The 22,326-nt window shown below is 43.0% G+C and overlaps 1 protein-coding gene across 2 annotated transcripts in view; it reads right to left on the reverse strand.

Moving 5' to 3' along the window:
• The window catches only part of TP53BP2 (tumor protein p53 binding protein 2), a 330,278-nt gene that overhangs the window by 79,942 nt on the left and 228,010 nt on the right, over window positions 1-22,326 (reverse strand). Inside the window, exons 8-11 of one of the 2 annotated variants that reach the window (XM_086927962.1) lie at window positions 5,379-5,543; window positions 4,804-5,041; window positions 2,101-2,214; window positions 1,684-1,829 (exon numbers count right to left, since the gene is read on the reverse strand). In XM_086927962.1, the coding sequence (XP_086784088.1) occupies window positions 1,684-1,829; window positions 2,101-2,214; window positions 4,804-5,041; window positions 5,379-5,543 (663 nt within the window). The remainder of the gene's footprint in view (window positions 1-1,683; window positions 1,830-2,100; window positions 2,215-4,803; window positions 5,042-5,378; window positions 5,544-22,326) is intronic. The other variant, XM_086927963.1, reaches the window with a different exon arrangement.

Genomic DNA, 22,326 nt, shown 5'->3' on the forward strand with positions numbered 1-22,326 from the left:
CTTCTTGCCTTAAGTCCAAAAGAACAGTCCTGTAAGTCGTCTTTATGTGTAGCCATGCGGTGAATGTTTCTCCCATAGGATAAAATTACCACGTTCAAGGCTCATTCATCAAATCTGACAGCTGTGATTTTCTACTGTTTTTACTATGAAACTTGATAACGTCTGAAGTACTTACCGGATTGCTTGGTGCAAAAAATTATATAAACAGTTATGTGATTTTTCTAAATTGGTCTAGAGTTTCTTTTTGAATGTGTGTCTCATTTATTGACTCTCCGATAAGCCTAAACTGCTTGCCCACACTACCACAAAAGAAAGCATTTGGGATTATTACTTAAATCCTGTAAGACAATTTGAGTAGTTTAGACTGTCTACATACTGTACCTCATTTTAGTACACTACATAAAAGGCAGCTGCCTACATAACAAAGCTCTGATACCTGCCTGAAATCCTACACTAATCCCCTTGAAACAAAAGTTCATGTAATAGCTTTATCCTGTGCGCACTTAGAACACAAATACAAAACAAATACCAAACGCCTTTCATATTCAGAGGTTATTTCAAGACAGCTGCAAATCACAGTTTCATAGAATTTTCCACTTAAAAAATAACAATTTCCTAAAGAGCAAATGGAGATGCAAGTGATGTGGCCACTCCAAATATTACGTCTTTCGCAACGCTGGGTTAACATTAACAAAACACCAGTTTTACATTTGTCACAAATCTAAACTACAACCCATTACCAGAACTTCTATAACCCATCTAGTTAAGCCAGCAGATGCCTACTCTGGATCACCAGCAGAACGCCCATACTGCAATTGGCTCATACACATTCTACATGCAAGGCATTTAATCCAGGGAACCAGTCAGCTGATCTAGCTAAATTCTGCCCACACCAATCATACACTATATGATTGGCTGACATGTCAATGATTAAAGCAAACACAAGGAGATTATGGGCGGAGCGCTGAAACTTTTCAGACACTCACCCCAAGTCACAGATCTGGGTTGAATCCATCATCGTTCTTTAGCTCACTTTGCCACCCCAGTTCAGACACAGCTATATGTACATAAGTCTTGACCCTGTGCCTCATGGGAACAGTCCAGCCCGAACTGCCAAGCCATGTCTTACCTGGACCAGAAACAAGCATCCTGAGACCAGTTTCGGGCTAACAGCATACAGCACTAATATAAACTCAAAAGCAAGATCAAGTGATGTGTTGCAATGGAATCTTCAAAAACAAAGTTAAAATGCACCCGGGCTCCACGAGAACTGTCAAGTAAGGTGCAGAACAGATGCATATTCTTTGAATGTGCAAAACTCAGATGTCTCCACAGTGAAACAATTTGAACAGGATTGCAAGATAAACAACAGTAGTAGGATTATCATATTAGTCTCCGTTTTATCCCCAAACCTTAAACTAAAGAACACTTTCCTCAAATTCAGTGGTTGCACCCATTCCTTTACAGATCACCAACTCTTATCAGAGCACACCAAGTAAACTGGCCCACTGAAGAGTCTCCTCTGTTCATATCCCTCTGTGATATTAAAAAAACTTAAGTATAATCCTGAAATCCTTCTTGCTATCAGGCTCATGTAAGGAACTAATCAAATTTCTGAATACAGAAAGCTTTGATGGAATGCATTTTAGATTCAAAGATAACCAATATTCAGTATGACAGTACCTGAGCATCTCGAAGGAGATCTTCGCTGCTTTGGTTTTTACGCATACCAAACACTGGAAGTCCAGTGGTTGGATCCACAGAATCGAACATCGAATATGGGCGCATTTTTTTGTCTCTCTCTCGCAGAAGGACATCGCCATCACCAGCTTAAAATGAAGAGATATAAATGAACAAAATGTGCGTAAATATCTGAAATCTACGTAATAAAAGCATGGAATGCACATATAACAAGCAACTGACTAACAAAAGATCTTAACAACAGTAACCTTCAGGTACTCAACTTCAATTTGTCACAGTTTGTTACTTCGAGTATCGCCAGTGATCAGATAAAACATTTAGTCAGAAACAAAAATGGGTCATAGCACCCACTGGTGCAGTTAAATATTTACACACCTCTTGTACATAAAGAACACTCACCATGCCCTGTGCCATTTTCAGTTCCTTTTGCTGATCCTGTGTTAAGGTTATCGCCATTTGAATTGCTCCAATCAGGGACAGCCGGAGGGGGTGTAACGCCTTGGGTTGATGAGCCTAGTAAAGAAACAGACAATCAGATCAGATTATTGCAATGACATTATCCTCCGCCCTTCTTCCCAAAGCCCAGTCAATGACCCTTGCCCTTCATGCCTGTTGCTGGACACCACCTCCCCTCACAGCAACTTCTGTATACACTGATCTGTAGGTACAGTAGCCTATATAATTCTGTACACGCGCTTATGTAAAGCTAATTATTCTAAACTAGCAAAGCTATATGAGTGAAGAGGAGGGAATTTTTGTCAAACATTTCAAATATTTATTTTTCATCAATGTGAGGTCAAGATCATTTAACTATAAACTCAGTCCGCAACCACGGGTCTCTCTTAATCTAAAAATCACTTTAGCTTGTGGTGCTCTCAGTTTATCTGCCATTACCTCTAGAGCAAGAATATAGGAATGTACCTAGCGCACTCAGATTCTGTTTAGTGTCTGTTTTTTCGATATGTGTGCAATGTTGTAATTAATGCCTACTTAGCATATAGAACAATGAATTATAGGAGGCCCTGCCCCGCAAGGGCGACTAGGACTACAACATGCACCAATGTTTGCTATTTATTACAATAAACAAATTAAATCCATTTTCTCATTTGCTTATTCATAATGTTTTATCTGAATCTTTGCAAAAAACTGTCAAAGTGTTTTACATGAAAAAACTTTTTAACAAAAAGTTTTTTCATGTAAAACACTAGAGCAGACATTCAGTATTATCCCCTGGGAAACGTAAAGGCAAAGGCACCACCAAATTGCAAATGACTAAAGGAAGACTGGCTCTGCAATTGGTTATTTGCCAGCAGTTAATGCATCTTTTCATATTAAATGGTAGACTTGGGAACATTAGGGAAAACATCAGTTGTGAGCAGAGTAACTATAACATCTACAGGATGATATTGTTACATAACAGATTTTATATAGCTCGTGGAGACCAATTTTTGGCTCTTACATGCAGACAAATACATTTGCAGAACTGCTGGAATAAGTAAGGATAAAGTGGTTTAATTCGGGTTCAGACATGGCAATGATGAATATAAGTGCATAATTGATCCACAGTAAAAATAAGTGGGAATGCGCTGCAACGGAATATTTAAACAGAAAAGGACTTAATCAGGTAAACATATTTTATTACATTATTTCAACCCATTTTTTTAAACCCTTACTGCTGAATTAATGTTACTCATATAATGAAAGCTTTTTTAAAAAAACCAAAAAACATCCCTGTAAAGAATAAAAGATCAAGCTTATGTACCATTAAGACGACATGAAGAAAATCAAGAAAAGATTTTTGTCTATGCAGAGGAATAGCTATGAAAAAGAGTACATGAGAAGCTTATTAGATATAAGTGATAAGTGGGTTTGGGTAGATCTAAAAAAAATGCCCTATGTGTGGATTTTTTATAGTCTTAGTGATTGCCAATAATTCAGCAGAAAGCTCAAACATTTATGGCACGTGGAAGTCTACAAGCGTAAATTAAGCAATATTTCTCAAGACAGGCCCTCCGAATAATGAATGATGTAGAAGTGGGGAAACATACGCAGGCCTGAAAGGGAAGTAGATGGCACAACTTACCAATACTCCTGTACCCAAACACCAGAGTACTGGAGTTATAAAGGAAGTAGAGCCTCCCTTTCTGTGCTACACTCTTATGGCTGAAGGAAAGATATGTGATGGTAGAGGGCGGGATTGTCCTCTTCAACATCTTTGTAGACATGCCAAGGCTCAGCTGCTACTAAGAACGTAGTAGTCTGATGCACCATGGTAAGCCAGTCTGTAATGCTGCTAATAAGTGCAACTGGATCCTTATCTGTAGTTCCGTCAAGTATTCATCTGTTCACTCACTTCTAAAGAAGATCTATGTTGAGGAATCCACTGCATAGGTGGGCTGAATCAGACAGTAGAGTAGGCCTTAATGAATCTGCTGGTCTTAGACATTCTACTCTCATAAAAAGTAAAAATGTGTCAAGACCAATAGCACATACAATACGGTCAGTCAGACATGATGTAAGTCTGAGACACAAAAGACCAGCATCAAGAAGAATGGAAAAACTGCTGTTTCGAGTTGAATAGAACAGTCATTGTAAAACAACTCATTCTTCATTGGTCACTTTTATTCAGCCCCACGATTACTGAATCTAGCAAATTAACAGCGTTACAGTTGGAAAATAAACTTAACATTTAAAATATGGAAAGAGCAAATATTAATATTTGAGTCGTTTTTCAGCAGAGAGCTACAAAGAAGATCTTTTAATGTACGACTGACAAGGCACAAGTGGAAAGTAATAGTGCTCGCCTCAATGCAGTGTCAATGTACAGTTTCTCTGATCAATCAGTTAATACAATTCCCAAAGATCATCTTAAGACACATTTCCAGCTAACACAAACAAATAAAGCTACATATTAGAGGAAATACATTATATTTTAATTGAAATGTTTAAAATATTTAAAGCTATAAATGGAGATGCAAAAAGGTATCTGGCCAAACTTAGAAGGAAAACCAGGTTTAGCCAAAAATGTAGGAAAATAAACACCATGGCTACTTGCATAAAAACCTCTTGGCTATTTGCATAAAGGAATGTGACTAATCTTACCATTCGACAGCTTCGTCTGCGGTCCTGTGCCAGCTCTCATGTTGGGAAGAGTTTGTGTTTTAAGAGGACCGTCTGGAATCGGCAATGTTGTGATCGCTTCTGGGCAGGCCGGTTTCACCAGGAGATCAGGTCTGGATGGGAGACGAGGCATGGTGGCAGACTGGATGTAGGGGCCAACTTGAGCCACACGATTAGTAGATGATACTACCTGCTGGGGTAGATTCCCATCAGAAGAGATCTAAGTGAAGAAATGTTTCCATTACGACACACACAGCATTACGTCACGATACAACACAACACATTCCAGACTCACAGGGCCATACAAAATGGATAAAATTGCTGGGTTTTGGCTATTTGCAGAGGTCGTTTGCCCATCGTCTCATAAAATTAAAATAAAGAACACTTAAAAAACAACAAAAAAACACTGACAAAGCTGAGGCTTGGAAAAGGTTCACAGGTAAAGCTCAATTTACGTTCTCAGGAAAGCACCATCACCCCCCAAACCCTCCGAAATTCTGTCTGAAGAGTATCCGAAAAGAGAGCGATGCCTATGATGGAAGGCACCCGACACTTACTGGTACATTCTCCTTCTGCTGTAGTGCTGCCTTTTTCTTCCAGAGCCGTTCCCGCAGCTCATTCACACGCTTATCCATGGATGCTACCTCAGAGTTTCTCTTGTTCAAACTCTCCCTCTGTTGCTGCAACTTGGCATTCTGCTCCTGGTTCAGTTTGTTCCTCAGCTGAATGGTGAAAGGAAAGGAAAAAAACAAATACACAGTTACCAACTCTCCCCGAAGACAGACAATAACTGCATCCAAAGTCGAGAGTTAGGGCATTTTGAAAACGCGTACCAAGCGATGCCATGAATACTAATCATACAATGAGTGCTGTGTGTGGACACAACAAGGTTCCTAGATCTGTGTGGGTACTATTGCACATTTCTAAAGCATTTTCATTTGAGCAGTTGTAGATATGTTTTCTGTATATGACATACCTATCTAGCTATTTGCAGGTCTTTGCTTATTCAAGTAGCACAGTTTTTATTTTCCTATCAGTAAAGTCTGGCCTCACTTAAAACCATTCATTGCTTTCCCTCCTGTCCAGTGATGGTCATTTTATTTTTTACCTCTTTTTAAAGATTTTTAAACAGCTCTATTCTTACTCCAAAAAGTGACAGCAAGCTTTGCAATTACAGAAAGAGATGAGATGCAAAAAATTCAAGTAACTACTCCATGAAGGTATGTGAAATGATAATGGAAAATGAAAATAGCTCAGAAGAGCGCAGGCTGCAAGAATGCCTCTGGTGTGAAATCCACACATTTGAAAGACAACTCAAGAGGGCTTTTGTAGAAACAAATGTTGGCTACACCTAATGTGAAACATGTTTTCCAGTTTACATTGGTGAATGAGCAACTGACATCAAACTAGCCCCCTGGCAATTGAACCTTCAGCGAGGCGTAGGTCAGTTTGTTGTCAAGCAAGTGAGTTAGGTATCTGAGGATTGTAGTGTATTGCATCCTGCTTTTGAACAGCCCAGGCATTTGGCACCATCTCACGTACTTCTCCCATTTGGCTGGGTAGCATTTTCTTCTAGCTGGTCTTTTCGCCTCCCTCAGGAGCTCTATTACTCTTACAGGGAGGCCAAAATACCCGAATTCTATGTCCTCAGGACATGCTGCCAAACTTAGGATGTTGGGCTCTGGGCGAAGACCTTTACTCTCCTGTGTGGAGAGCAGGTCGTGTGACACTGACAGTCTCTACATGTTGTTCTGTGCCATCTCAAGAGGTTCAGAAAACCACATTTGTTTTGTAAAGTTCAAAACAAAATGGAATGGTGCACCCAAAAGGAAAAGTCAATAAATCTTCAAATCTGTTTATAGAAAAAGTTCTTCCTTTATTTGATTCCACTTTAAAATATAAAGTCCAGCAACAAATGCATCCCGCCAATGCGTTTCGTTCAAAATCAATTAAACTTAGTCAGGGCTTATATGTCTTGTTCATCGTAGATTTTCTTAATCCATTAACTAATCGCAATGGTTTCCATATATTGTTGGCATCCCATTAGTCAGTCAATTTCAAAGTCTTACACCAAACCTGGCAGGCTCTTGAAATAAATCACAATGGAAGAGGAGGTACTAGTATCTCCCATCCGATCGATACCTTAATCAGTACCACAACACTCAGTCAGCATCCCACCATCATTTTTAAAGCCGGACTTTCACAGCGAGGAGTGCATCATTAGTATTGTTCCCTTCACCAGCTGCCTGCTTGCTGTGTCCGTGGCATCCAGTGCTGTTTTTAAGCACATGTTGGCTCTAGTCTTTTACAAGGGACTTTGCTCTCTTTTGGTACTGTTCTGGCAGTTTAAGCAATTCTTCCACTTCCCGATGTTTGTAGGTGTACCTATTGAGCAGGACATTGGAGTAAGAGATGCTGCATGGAGCCTCTGCTCTTCTTTCACTCCACCTTCTCAATCCTTTTGCTCTTCTTTTCAGGAAGTGGCTCTGATGATGCAAGGACATTGGCTCTTTTCCTTGCAGTGGCCACAATTATCCAGTCTGCTGTAGTGTTACCTCGTATGTAAGCAGGGTCCCTTGCAGAATGTTTGTTTTTCTGTTACACTTTCTGTATTACTGGTTTGCAGACTGACAGGTCGCCAGAGCGGAGCGCCGGGTCATCAGAGTGGAGCGCCGTAGAGTGGAATTTCCTGGAGCGCCATAGAGTGGAATTTCCTGGAGCGTCGTAGAGTGGAGTTTCCTGGAGTGACGTAGAGTGGTGTGGAGGAGTACTGTAAAGTGGAGTGATGTGGAATGGTGTATAGTGGAGTTATGTGGTGAGGCACAGCATGGAGAGTCATAACATGAGGTGGGTGGGGCATGGAAAAGGGTGTGAGATTGGAGAGGGCGTAGAGTGGAGGGGCGTAGAGTGGACTAAAGTGTAGAGGAGAGCGGGCGCAGGGGGGAGCAGCAGGGCGCAGAGCGGAGCCGAGGGACTCAGAGCGGAGCCGAGGGACTCAGAGCGGAGCCGAGGGACTCAGAGCGGAGCCGAGGGACTCAGAGCGGAGCCGAGGGACTCAGAGCGGAGCCGAGGGACTCAGAGCGGAGCCGAGGGACTCAGAGCAGAGGGGAGCAGAAGGGTGCGGAACGGAAGTGCGTGGAGCGGAAGGGCGCGGAGCGGAAGGGCGCGAAGCAGAAGGGCGCGGAGCGGAAGGGCACGGAGCGGAAGGGCGTGGAGCGGAAGGGCGTGGAGTGGAAGGGTGCGGAGTGGAAGGGTGCAGAGGGGCCTTCCGGAGGGTCGCAGAGCAGAGGGGCGGAGAGCAGAGGGGCGAAAGCCTCTGCTGTGAGAAATAGAGAAGAAATCCCCGCCAACTATTCTCAAATAGCTTGCTGAACTACAGCAGGTGAAGGCGAAGCTGTGAGGAGCAGTGAGAAGCCGTGAGGAGCCAGAGTCTAAGCGAGCCCGAGCGGAGCAGAGCGGAGCAGCGGTAGCAGCCCCCAGGTGCCTGGCATCCGGCGCCTGGCATCCGGCATCCTGTACCTAGTGTGGCAGCGGTTACCAGCGGCAGAGGAGAGGTGAGCAGCAGCAAGAGGCAGAGGCGGGCGGGCGGGAAGAGGAGAGAGAGTGCAGCCCCACGGCCCACAGCCCTGCCTTGCCTCGTACCGCCTAGCATTGCCCGTATTGCCGTCAGAAGCGCTCAACAGGACCCAGTGGGACTCGCGGGTAGCTTCACCCAGCAGGTCACTCCTGCTCTTCATTTCTGTGTTTCTGCACCCACCGCCCAGCACCCTGTGCATACTGCACCTGCTATTTCCCCATCACCACACGCCTTCAGCAGAAGTTTAAAGTGCAAAGTGCAAATTTTAAAGAAGCGTACTTGACCCCTTGAGCTGCTTATCGGATCGGGCTCCGACAGAGTTTGTAAGGAGCAGAGTTCATCCGTCATGCGGCTGCAGAAGCCACTCCGTGTTTTCAGAGTCTCTCACCAGTGCAAGGCTGTGAGCAGAGCAGAGCCAGTGAGCAGAGCCAGCGGAGCGGGATACCGAGAACGCCGTTGCAGGGAGACAGAGGCTGCTGTGTGGTGTCCCCGACCCTTGCTCTAGCTCTCGCTCATTCCCGGTTCTCGCACCCAGGATTCCAGGATCCCGGGCAGGTTTGCCAGAGCCTGTCGACCTGCAGCTGGGCCATTCCGTTTGCCGTTCCGCTTGTGAACGTCCCCCCAGCAAGTGGCTAGTTCGCCGTTCGGTGGCCAGCGTCGCGGAGGAGTGGCTCAGAGTCCAGTGGAGGCAGCAGAGACAAGGAGCGGCTAGAGTCTCAATAGATAAGCAACCACTGCTTACAAAAGCAACTACCGCAGCAACTACAAGCAACTGGTTAACTGCCGCACACAAAAAAAACTATTGTGGCAACTCCTGCAGCGAGATAGCCCCACCAAGGCATCACTCAGTACCAAACAATAGTAAACAGGCACTGATTACGGACTTTTTAAAAGTTGTAATAGAATCCATCTAATCCAACCGACTGCGTAGCAACTCCGACGCCCTCAACACAAGATGGAAAAACTAGTATTACCCTAGCAAGTGAGGTCACAATATCCACCCCTAGCGGGAGAACTCTGAACCCGGAGTGCGGCAGGAAAGGTTTCCAGTCACCACAACGTTTGGAAGCCCCCCAAGGAGCACCCATCTGCATCCCAAGCCTCCAGTTCCTATCGTCCAATGCCCTTATCCCTTCTGAACTTAGATACAAGCAGTACAACCAAGTCTTCGAGGCACAAATACACAACCCTCCCACTCCAGCTGATTTTCCCAAACATCGGACACCAATTTCATTCTCCTTTTTACCACGTATAGATGGACCCCAAGGTCACAACGAAGGGGCCCCCGCCGAGAAGACGACCACAAACATCCCACACTCAACCGGGAACCTAATGGGGATCCAGACCAACCCCCAGGGCGTCAAGAACCCCGGGGCCAGGGACTCGCCGACCCCCATCCCCATTAACAACCACTTTGGTTTGAAGCACATGCAGTACGGAACCACTCCCAGTCCCCTCGTCAGGCAACCCCTCAGGAGGTGCAATCCCCCCTCCCAGCAATGCAGGACTTAGACCCTTTTGAGCCATTATCCCCAACCAGGGAATCACCTAGCAGGACCCAGTCTTTTCCACACCCTCCGTGGTCAGTTTGCTCAATACAAAGGACAAATGGCGCCCATGCTTCCCCCAATCGAACCAGGCAGTGATTCAACCCCATCAGCCTGGAAGCTCTTGTTACAAACAATGGACACAATCGCCAAAGCAATGTCTTACCACGCTGACAAGCTGGATACCCAAGTGGACCTTCTAAACATCCTAGCAATTCACGTTCAGGGGGTAGAACAGAAACTGCAAAGCTTCAACGAGGTGGTCTCGAGGGTGCAGCGAGACCAGGAAACTACATATCAAACGTGTAACTGTCATTGCACCCAAATAATAGACAAACTAGCGGAGGTACCCACCATCCTCTCAGATCTACTGGTCTCAAGTAGGGAAGCCACAGAAAAGGACACCCCGCAAACAGTGAAAGATAATAAAGCACTAAGGGCGACTGACCCCGAATCACCCAACCATGTGGGCAAACAGATACAAAGCAGAGCAGTTCCCTTTTCAAATCAATTACAGTCAGACCTTCCAGCACCTAGTCCAGCAACTACTGTCATCAACCCAAATATCTCATTCTTACAACTAGCCGAAAATGTGGAGCAACTATTATCCGAGCCACTCACACCAATCAAGTTACTAACCAAGCGTGAGAGAAAACGCCTAAGAAAAACAAGACACAAAAGGCAACCTAGACAGGCAATCAATTTATTTCCTGTGCAAACCAACCAGGAACCAAATCAGCGTGACCACAATGAAGCCCTCACTCCTCCTGGCACAACTCCATACAATAATCAATTGAATCGCACACCCACGCAAACTGTCCAACTAACATTAAAAGGGAATTATCGCAGTCTGAGAAAGTATTTCGTATTTTTAAGCCACCAACGAAAGTAAAACACCTTAAATCCACCAAGGAAACCCACTCAGTGAACTCACCAATTAAACTAAAGAAACTTATGATAGATACAACCACACCAAGTCCACGCAATGCACTTTCAGTTACCGAAAATCTAGGGGACAATCTCTGTCAAACCGACACAGGCAATAACTCTAATGCGGGAAGCAATCAAGCAACCCGGACAATTGTCCATAAACATACAACCGAAAACAATGCAGACGTAACCTTGACCACTTCTCTGAGAATAACAGCGCCATCACTGCCCGACAACGTCTTGGGAAGGGCAGTACACCCAGCGTTGCACAAGGATTACTACTCATAATCTAACAAATTAGACTTCATCCCCCACTACGTATCAAGGGGAAATCATGACATTTTAAATAGAAGTATTCTACTTAAACTCTTTAAAGCACTGCCCCCCCCCCCCCCCCCGAGTCACATAAATACCAGCGACATTGTTAGTATTGGATTTAAACAGAATACGTTCTTCAAGGGACAGGATATCACCACAGCCTCGTTCTCAGCCACCTCCTTTAGTGAACAAATTTGGCAGCAGAGGGATCAATTTGCAACGTGGGGTATTGAGTTAAAAAAAGATCGACCCCCCCCCGCCCCCTGCTACCCCAACCTGCTCCAACCAGTCTACCCATCAGTGGGTCTGGTAAAAGGGGCAAAAGGCTCGGACCATCAAACTTTCCAAAAAGAAACGAGTGCACGTCCAAGAACATTACTATCACCATTGCCAACCCAGAATCCATTAAGTCCCTTGGACCCCTGGACCGAACCACAGCCGGACAATCTCAAGATATGGCATGAATCAACACTCATGCAGCTTCCAATCGTCTCCAAGGCTGCAAAATCTGCTCCTGGAATGTTTCGGGCTTAACACAAAACTTGAAGATCCAGGCTTCATGGAATTCATTTTAAAGTATTAAAATTCTTCTCTTCCAGGAAACTTGGATGATTAATCCTACTCCCATAACTGGATACAAGGAATTTCAGTGCCCTGCCGAAAAGGCAGGAAAACTAGTGAGAGTCTCCCTAGTTTAGAGTTTGTCTCAATCGATATTCCATGGCAAGCATCAATAATAGAACTCGAGTATTCTTGGCTGCAATGTGTCAAACTTGAAGCCCCGCCTCTAACTTGTTTGCTGATACTCAATATCTATATTCACCAATCGTTCAGTCGGAAAAAGATATGCGTAGACCATCTACTAGCAACAATGACAAACTTAAAACTTGCCTATCGGGAAGCAAATATCATCCTGTCTGGGGACTTTAATATGAACTTACTTAAAGCCATTGACGAGCGCACACGCACCAAAACTACGAGAGTCGCTCGGCAAGAGATGTGCGGACAGTCTGGCGGACCTTTCAATGCGAATGCTAAACGGGAGCAGCCGACAGACTGTCCAGCTGCACACACCAGGATTACTCACAAATCTGCTCAACAATAGACTACACTTTCACGGATCAAGAGCTTTCCCCCTTATCACGAATTTCCAAATATTGGATAGGACTGAAAGAGACCACCAACCGCAAACATTCACGTTACTAATTAATACAGACTACGCAGAGCCATCCAGAGTATTATCACACCAAACGCAATGCTTTAACTTAAAACGTCTGGTCTGGAAATCAGATTTGATTAACGACATCATGGGGACATGTACCAATCTCTTACAAAGACTTCAAACGGAACCCATTAACACTCAGGCATGGGAGTGCTTTATCCTAGAATTAAATCAAAAATTTTGCAAGTAGGCCATAGGGAAAAAAGCCAAAAGCCATCAAGGGGCTGAATGGTTCACAAAATACCTCAGGAAGCAAAAACAACAATTGAAAAAACACCTCAGGAGATTACGCACTCAGTGCTCTGCCCCTCCCAGGACCTCCTGCAACTCATCGACAAAGCCGGAAAAGACATCAAGGCAGCTAAAAAAGCGTTCCAAGAACAACTATGGGCCAAACTCCATTATTCTACCAAACAAAGGGACTCAAAGCAGTTCTGGTCAATAATCAACCAGTTAGCAAACGGCAGGAACCGGCACCGCAATTCTGACATCACGGAGGACTCCTGGAGTGCCCACATTGATCATCTATACAACGACATGTCAATGGTTTGTCCGGTAACTCACGGCCTGGAATCAGGCGAGAAGCCAACTGTTGTAGGTCATACCAGAACCACCCCCAAATCCGAAGCATTCGAATACTCTCTGCAAATCCGGAAGGAGCAAGTATTAAAAATCATTAAAAAACTAAGACCCGAGGGAGCCCCAGGACCCAACGGGTTGCCAAACGCCTTGTTTCGGTACCACCCTCCATTCTGGTCTGATCTCCTCACGCCACTTTTTTCTTCAATTCTAGCTTCTTCCACCATCCCAGACTCTTGGAGGGGCAGTATTTTAAATCCAATATACAAGTTGGGTCCTGCTCTGACCCCTCCAACTACCGTTTGATAGCCTTAATAGATGTGGAGGCCAAAATGTATGCATCAAACTTGCTGGCTGACCTGGAGGACTGGGTCGGAAGTAGTAACCTCATCCCCTACACCCAAACAGGATTTAGGACAGGGATGGGCACACTCACGAACATCTCTGCGGTTGCCCTGCTAGCCACCAAGCTCTCGCAAAGTCCAGGCCTCTGTATGCTTGCTTCATAGACCTGAAAGCAGCCTTCGACAAAGTCCCAAGAGCCAAGCTATGGGTAAAAATGCACAACTGGGGTGTTCCAACCAAACTCCTGGACGCCATAATCAACTTGTATTCCCAGACGTGGGTTCAGGTCAGGAAAGGCGATGGGCACAGCATAACCAAAAAGATTCAAACCCTCAACGGCTGGCACCCTGCCTCTTCAACATCTATATCGCCGACCTAGATAACCAACTACAGTCAATTCCATTAGACCCCCCAAAACTGGGTAACGTCCCAACACCCAGTCTTCAATACGCGGATGACATTGTGCTCCTCGCTCTAACACCAATAGGCCTGCAGCGACTCATCACCAAACTAGGAGCTTAAACCACCAATGCCCAATTAATTATCAACCATCAAAAATCAAAAGTGATGTGTTTTGCCAGAAGAGTTAAATTCAAGGCTCATCGCAAATTTACCTGGTATTTGGACGGGCAACCCCAGTAGACTCCTATAAATATCTAGGTTTCACTACCAGAGCTAAACAACTGCAGTTCGCCTTCAGTGTCTTAAAGAAAAAACTTACGGGGTGCTCTACAGGTCATTTGCTTAAAGCCATTTCAGCAAAATTTTTACCCTCAATTTCATAGGGCTCGGAAATTCTAAACACGAAAGATGTCATCTCCTTAAACTCTTTGCTGGGATGGGGCAGTGAGATAAATAATGGTGATGGATCAAGCCCTGATCTTTGGACTGGGTAAGAGTGGTCTGCTTAATTCAGACACTCTGTTCATCACCACCCCCTTTTCTGAATCGTTTTTGGCCACTATAGGTGTGGCAGGGTATACTCAGACATGAGTCCCTTTCTCACTGCTCCATCAGGATTCAAGCAAGCCGGGCCGAAGACGGCTGAAATGCCAGAAACCGGTCCCCGGTAGCTTGTCTCCTTTCTGGTGAAGAATTGGCTTGGTAGTTTAGTCTGCCCTGTTCCCATGATGCACTGGGCCAGGGACAGACTGATTTGCATATAGCCAGGTTCTGAGCTGGGATGGGGCAGTGAGATAAATAATGGTGATGGATCAAGCCCTGATCTTTGGACTGGGTAAGAGTGGTCTGCTTAATTCAGACACTCTGTTCATCACCACCCCCTTTTCTGAATCATCTCCTTAAACTCAGCACAATCAACTCTCTTTAAGGCCCTGTTCTCAATCCCCCGACAGATTTCACCATCCCAAATTCGTCTCGAGTACGGCCTGAGAAACCAGACCTCCGACAGAAAAGGGGCATTAACCAAATACTACTGGAGAATGAGGGACACAGAGGATAACACCTTAGCACACTACTGCTGGAAGGAAATTGAAACCCAATCCAGGTTAAGTACTTCAACGTTCAGTGTTCTGAAAGAATCCCTCGCGGCACTGCAAGTCGAGGAGGCCTGGCTCACCCTCCCCACTTACTCAAGTTTCAAAATCGTAGTGAACAACACAATCAAAAGGACCTCCCTATTAATGGACAAAACAGCTGTCTCAAAAAAAAAAACACACCTGGACCGTGATTCAAGGCTATCAGCGGCTGAAACCTCAATCATATTTACTTGATCATTTCTCCCAGGAGAGAAAACAGTACTTAACGTTATTGCGGCTGGGGTCATTTCCATCAAAAGATCTGACACCAAAATGGAAATACCCCTGGCAATCCAAGGAATGTCGCTTATGCGGAGGTCGGGACAAGTCCCTTTTACACCTGTTAGGCATATGCCCTTCCCTGGTAGCTACCCGAAGAACGGTGTGCCGGGAAGCCTTAAGGAAGGAATAAATACAGACATGCAGAGCTGCTGTCATCCAATGCCTTGGGGGGTCATCAATCCAACTGTCCTGTAGAGCAATAACATTTCTCAAAATGGCAGCAAGAGAGCTGGATAAAAAGGAAATAATTCACAAATTTAATTAGTTCCAGCATACCCATCAACGGCATGGTCTTAATGTTTTAAATTCTCCTGTTTTTAAATTTAAAATTTATTTTTCTTTATGGTGGTTCCCCACCCTTTTATGATTTTTTTTATTGATATCAAATAAAAGTATTCATGACTGACTGATTTGTAACTAGTGAAGAGCATGCAGTAGATAGAAACTAAAATCTTATTTATGACCATCTACAATCACTTGTTATGACACCTTCTGAATTAACCTAAACTAAAGATTTTTATTAAATTTAGATCGAAGGCCCCGACAAAGAACTGACTATAATCATTCCGGGATAGCAACTGAACTCTGGTGATATACATTCCTGTGATGTGAGCATTTTTACAAAACACAGCTTTGGCTTCAATGCCCATAGATAAGGCAGTGTCAACTTTGAATCCTATGTTTATCACCTATGGAACTGGGCAATAGCGGAGGGCCCAATATCTTCTTTTCCTCCCAGTGCCACCATCTCAATCTGTTGCGAGTTCAATATCATTCAGTTGTTCTCACTTGAATTTTGCACGTGTATCATACTAGCTATAAATGTCAGGTCCCGGTACCAACAGCTCGTTCAAGGTTTTGAAGATACTGGGCATGCTACTAACGCCCCCAAATAACTCACTGGTATGTATGCCCCTGATCTCACCAAGTCCCTCCACTCCAATGACAACAATCTCCTCATAACCCACTGACGTCCCATAGACTTTTCTAGACTACCAGTGGTTATGCACATACATCTTAATCTCTCAAAATGCGTCACTTTTCTTCATCAAGTCCCACAGTACCCTAGGTTTTCCTAGATCCACCCCAACTGAATGAGCTTGATGTTAGTAAGCCCGAAAGGTGCACCCACTCGCCTAACCAAAAAAGTCCCCAGTGTATCACACCGCCAGTAAAGCATCCAATCCCTGCGTACACATCTTTTGCCTCGTTTGTCTCCCCGCTTGCACGCTGGAATCGTATCAATTCCCAAGGGTCTGCATGGCAGAGCAGTGCATGCGCTGCTTTGGCCAGGCCGAGACCTAAAAAGTGCACTCTTCTGCAGGAGTGAAGTTGCCTAGGGTGGCGCAGAGTAGAGTGGCGCAGAGTAGAGTGGCGCAGAGTAGAGTGGCGCAGAGTAGAGTGGCGCAGAGTAGAGTGGCGCAGAGTAGAGTGGCGCAGAGTAGAGTGGCGCAGAGTAGAGTGGCGCAGAGTAGAGTGGCGCAGAGTAGAGTGGCGCAGAGTAGAGTGGCGCAGAGTAGAGTGGCGCAGAGTAGAGTGGCGCAGAGTAGAGTGGCGCAGAGTAGAGTGGCGTAGAGTAGAGTGGCGTAGAGTAGAGTGGCATAGAGTAGAGTGGCATAGAGTAGAGAGGCATAGAGTAGAGTGGCGTAGAGTAGAGTGGCGTAGAGTAGAGTGGCATAGAGTAGAGTGGCGTAGAGTAGAGTGGCGTAGAGTAGAGTGGCGTAGAGTAGAGTGGCGTAGAGTAGAGGGATGTATGACGGTAAAACGCGTACCGTCACAACACATCCCTTTACCACGCATCCCTTACAACGCAAGTCGTTACCACGACTTGCGTTGGGGGTGCGAATTTCGAATAGTATAATTTACTATTCTAACACCAGTCCCCGTGGACCCTAGGGAAGGTGTTGGGATAGTAAATTTACTATTTTTAATCCTTTAGCGCCCTCCAGCGCAAGTGGTGGTAACGACTTGCGTTGTAAGGGATGCGTGCTAAAGGTACCGCGTTGTAAAAACTTTGTGGTAAACGATGTTTACCAGAGTAGAGTGGCGTAGGGTAGAGTGGCGTAGAGTAGAGTGGCGTAGAGTAGAGTGGCATAGAGTAGAGTGGCATAGAGTAGAGTGGCATAGAGTAGAGTGGGGTGGCGTAGGGTAACATCGAGGGCCGTAGAGTGTCAAAGTGAGTCGTGGAGTAAAATGTTGTAGAGTACGCATGGTTTGTTAGTGCACTGCCATTACAGACAAAACGTTTTCAATTGACATGAGCATTACATTTGCACAAACATACTGTTTTACTGATAAAACTATACAGCGCACAAACTATAATGTGTAGAAATGGCATCACAAAGTGGATTGATTCTTTTTGATCGTATTAAAATATCTGTCTCCATCATACTTCAGGATTACAATGAAAATGTGCTTCATTTGTGCTTTCCAAATTCTGATAAATGTGTACAGTTTATTTACAAACATTTACTTTTTGTTGCGTACCAGAAAAAATGACATCCTGCAGCCTTTCCTTGCACACAGAAACCCAGCAGGATTGTCCCATAAATCCTCGCACTTTGAAGTCAGAGAAAAAAAAATAAACACCATGCTGCCTCTAAAGACAGAGCCCAGCATTTGACCTCCGTGTTTGAATGTACAGCAAATGGGACAAGATTACGAACAAAATGTAAAGAACTGTTTACAGAAAGTGTGCACTCATGGAAGAATACAAGAACCGATGGTAAACAGGCGATGCTCCACAGGAGGGACAAAGACATTCTGGACAGCCTAGCCAGCAAATATAAAGCAAGCAAATGGAAGATACAAACCACAAAGCCAATTGTAAGCAATAAGTGGAATGCATTCCTGGGAAGCTTTCAGAATGTCCCCAAGATGTCTTTGTAAACCAGACAGCAGATCTTTCTGGAAAGCTTCAATCTAAAAAGAAACTATGACTCAAGATGACAAACTGAAAATATTATTCAGAATGCTTTATCAAACCAAACATCTCTAGCAGGTACTAACCATAACACAATAAAACTTGAAATACTATGATAAAAAAAACTCTTGCTCCCATAAACACTCATTCTCGGATGCTATAACCACTGCTTCAAACTCTGTTCTCTGAATCACAACTAAACCAGCCCCTTTTTTTTTTTTTTTTTTAGAAAATTCCTATAAACAGAACTTTTCAGTCTCTTCTTGAACTACCCTGACAGTTGACTCTCTAAAGACTAGTTAGTGATACATTCAAAAAGTTCATCCAGTAACAGTCTACTACTCAACCAAGTTACCAGGTCATATGTAAAGTAATAATTACATGTCAAGGGTAACACAAATGTTATTCTATCAAGTTAACTTAAGCGTTACATGTAAAGCAACTCTACGGTACAGAGGCACTATATAAAACTGTTAGACTTTCAAATTTATGTGCAATTCATAATGTTAACAAAAAGCATATTTCACAGCATAAATGTCTGCTGTGCAGATAAAAATGAAGGCATGTCTTTTTAAAAAAGCCACATCCACATACATTTTCTTGGATGCATGCACATGGATGTCGTCAAGGAGGATTACTTAACAGGAAGAAAACAGCAACTCAAAAGAGAGAGGACCACAAGGACAGAGAATAGAATGGAAGTGTTTCCTTAGGACAGAGGCATCACCATTGACAAAAATTATGTACATCAAAAAGGCTTGGTACATCAAGTAGAAGCAAAGTGAAACGGAGACTGCTGATGGTCTTCCAACCATCTGCAGTAAAATTGACAAATGTGTGTGAAGGGCTATTTTCCTGATTATGTCAATATCTAAGAAAGTGGATTGTAACTTGAGAGCCTTCTTGGCCGATGTAGCAATGACAAAGTAGGACATTCTTGCAAGTCGTCAGTTTGATATTTAACTATGCCGCCAGATTATCTAAAAAGTGAATAAGTCCAATAAAATGTCAGTGACATTTACACACTTGCCCAATTTAATTAAATGAATTTAAAAAAAAAGACAATAATGCAGTTTCATGTACAAATAAAGTAGATTTAATGATTTTACCAAAGGGTTCCAGGTGATCACATCATGTTCCAAAATAATATTTTGCAAAAATCACTTAAAATTTTTTTTTATGATAACCTCATTATTTACATTTTTTATGAAGTGTATTATTTCGACAAAGACATCTTATCAGAAATTTTGATATTTCCTTACCATCCTTTTATCCAATTTCCATTCACAGGCACATTTACTTATAAGCACAGTAGCTGCTTTACAGTGCCATTTAGTAGACACTTATGAGGTGTTGATGTTTATTTCTAAAAACTTTACAGAATATTTTGAGACACGGTTAAAAATGTAGAATGTATGGATGACCAACTTAAAGATGGTTTAACTTGCTGTGAAGTTTTGGAGGGTGTTCAAATGTTTAAAAAAATGAATGCCCGTAGTAACATTTTTGGAGAGATTATTTTTGTTAGGTGGGTGAATACAAGGTGCAAAAAAAAATGGAAAAAAAGAGTAACGTCCACCACACAAATGCTGTGTTCGGCTTGTTGTCAAAGATTATGTCCATTATCTCTTGAATGATGTTAGAAAGGTGGGCTCAGATGTATCTTGTTGAATTTTGTGTAGTCCACGAACCCTGTACTGTCACTTTAACAAAGGAAATGATGGACGGAGTGTTGACAATACAAGCACTCACCCCCAGTCAACTGATCTGGGTTTAATCCATCACCGTTCTTTAGCCCACTCTGCCACCCCAGTTCAGACATGGCCATATGCAAATCAGTCTGACCCTGTGCCTCATGGGAACAGTCCAGCCCGAACTGCCAAGCCATGCCTTCCCTGGACCGGAAACAAGCTACCGAGGACCGGTTTCTGGCATTTCAGCAGTCTTCAGCCCGGCTTGCTTGAATCCAGTGGCAAAGTGAGCAAGGGACTCACGTCTGAGCATACCCTGCCAACTTATGGCGAACAAAGAAAAATCAAAGGAAATGATGGACGGAGCGTTGACAATACAAGCACTCACCCCCAGTCAACTGATCTGGGTTTTCCTTTGGTTTTTCTATGTCACTTTAACCTTCATTTTTTCAGTGAATATGCAGTCATGCACATTGACATGTTTATGATTTTATTAGGTATCACGATATATATACTCCAAATGATATGTATACTAAACCTATTTGTCCTATTTATCCATAATCGTGCAGTTTATTATTTTCATAATATTCATAATATCTTTTAAATGAGTTACATAATGTTCTCAAGTGAAAGTTAATAAAATTCTACTTTTTGAAACTGTGTTGCCAACTAACAAAAACATATTTTAAAAGCTAAATTTAGGTTGTTTGTGCAATAGAATAGAAGATTCACTTAGTCTAAAATGTTAGGGGGAAACAGTCTTATAAAAATTATAGTGGAAAGTAATTTTTGTAAACAATGTTTTTGAAAACAATGATCGCATGCTACATTCCAAAGGCCAGTGACAAAATCCAAGGCAATTGCTTTTAATGGAAGGCCTGGTAAAGTGCTTTCACATCTGGGATTTGGGTCATAATGCAAGATTAAATGTACCAATGAAACACCACACACATTTTAAATCAAGAAGGGCAAGAACTTGATTATCAATTTTCTTTATAGTGAGCAAGGCTTCTTCTAAAGTTGGAGGTTCAACTCCATTTATCCTAGACGGCATATTACTATTTCGACTTATATTTTCTTCCAATTACAAATCTAGCTCTTCTGCAGGAAAGACTACTTCCTTAAAGGCATAACTAGCCACTGCACTGCTTCAAAGGTTATTAACTACCGTTGCTGCCCTGAGGAAACACTCCACTCTTGTTCATATTTGCTATTGTTATTAATGAAGTCTCTTAGTTTATTTGCATGAGATAGAGAAAACCAAATCATCACTAGATGCTCCCAATTTAGTAAATGAGCTATTAAGATGCCACTAGGGGATGGTGGCCCCCACGTCTCGAATTCCACCAATGGATAATGTTGTATTACTTGATACCTTTTGAGATACATATATAATGTTGCATATTTTTTTTATTCCCTCTGAATGCACTATGTCAACCTTGAATCCTTTTATTAATGCTATGGTCTCTGTTCACATGTCTTGTAAAGTGCTCGGATACTCTCGGGTCTAGACAGCACTACAGAAAACTCTCAAATAAATAGGTAGACGGCACAAGTAGACATAGTAGAATATGTATGCAGTACATGAGGTTGGATAATGGCCATTCAGAACACCTCACCTTCATTTAAGACAAATGTGTATCAATATTTATTGCACTATAATAGATTATTCTAACGATATTCAGTGATATATTTTACTTGAGAGGATGCAAATTCTTCTTTTCCTGTAGCAGATTACCTTGTTTCCCCTCCCTCCGAAATGAACATGCTTATGGAGAATACACAAAAATAAAACAGGTAGACCAGGATAAAAGTATTACGAAAAATGACTTGTGCCACTCTCCATTGTCACATTTCCTGATTTCAAACTTTAAACCTACTTAAAATATAGAAATATTCTGCGACTGGAACTTGGGCATTGAGCTAGAAAAAGAAAAACCTCACCTGTTATTGTAAAATATTTATTCTTTTAAAGCTTACATGTTTTAGGACTCAAGACAAATTATTTTGATACCAATAGGAATTTTAAGAATAACCTCTCCTGTACGCTAAAAATACACAACTGGTTTTCAAACAGAATCTTGTTCCCTGCAGAGAAAAAGCCATGTCTTGCATAAACATGCTTGGGCAATTCATGTGCACTCCAGACAGAAAAATACACAAAGCTGGAAAAAATAACTGACTCTTGGAGGCAACTGTCAGTACAATGCATCATGGGTAGGGGAGCTTTAGGAGCCTTAGTTTCATAGATATTCAATGTAATCCTTTCAGGCTGTCATTTTTGTTCTCAATGGTAGACAGATTTTTAACATTTTGCACATCAGATGCTGCCATGCAGTCTACAAAAACAGCCTCTCTTGGAATTCCAAAAGTCTATATTCTGGAAAAATGGATATGTTCCTGAAGAGTGCTTCTGATATATACATGAATTTATATACAAATATTTATATGACATTTTCTGAGGTCCACACAGGCAGCAGAGGAATTATTCTTATGCGTATGATTATCAATAAATATCTTTATGATGTAGGACATATTAGGCGAAGAAGCGGG

The sequence above is a fragment of the Lissotriton vulgaris genome, chromosome 6 (genome assembly GCF_964263255.1).
Source record: "Lissotriton vulgaris chromosome 6, aLisVul1.2, whole genome shotgun sequence".
NCBI lineage: Eukaryota > Metazoa > Chordata > Amphibia > Caudata > Salamandridae > Lissotriton > Lissotriton vulgaris.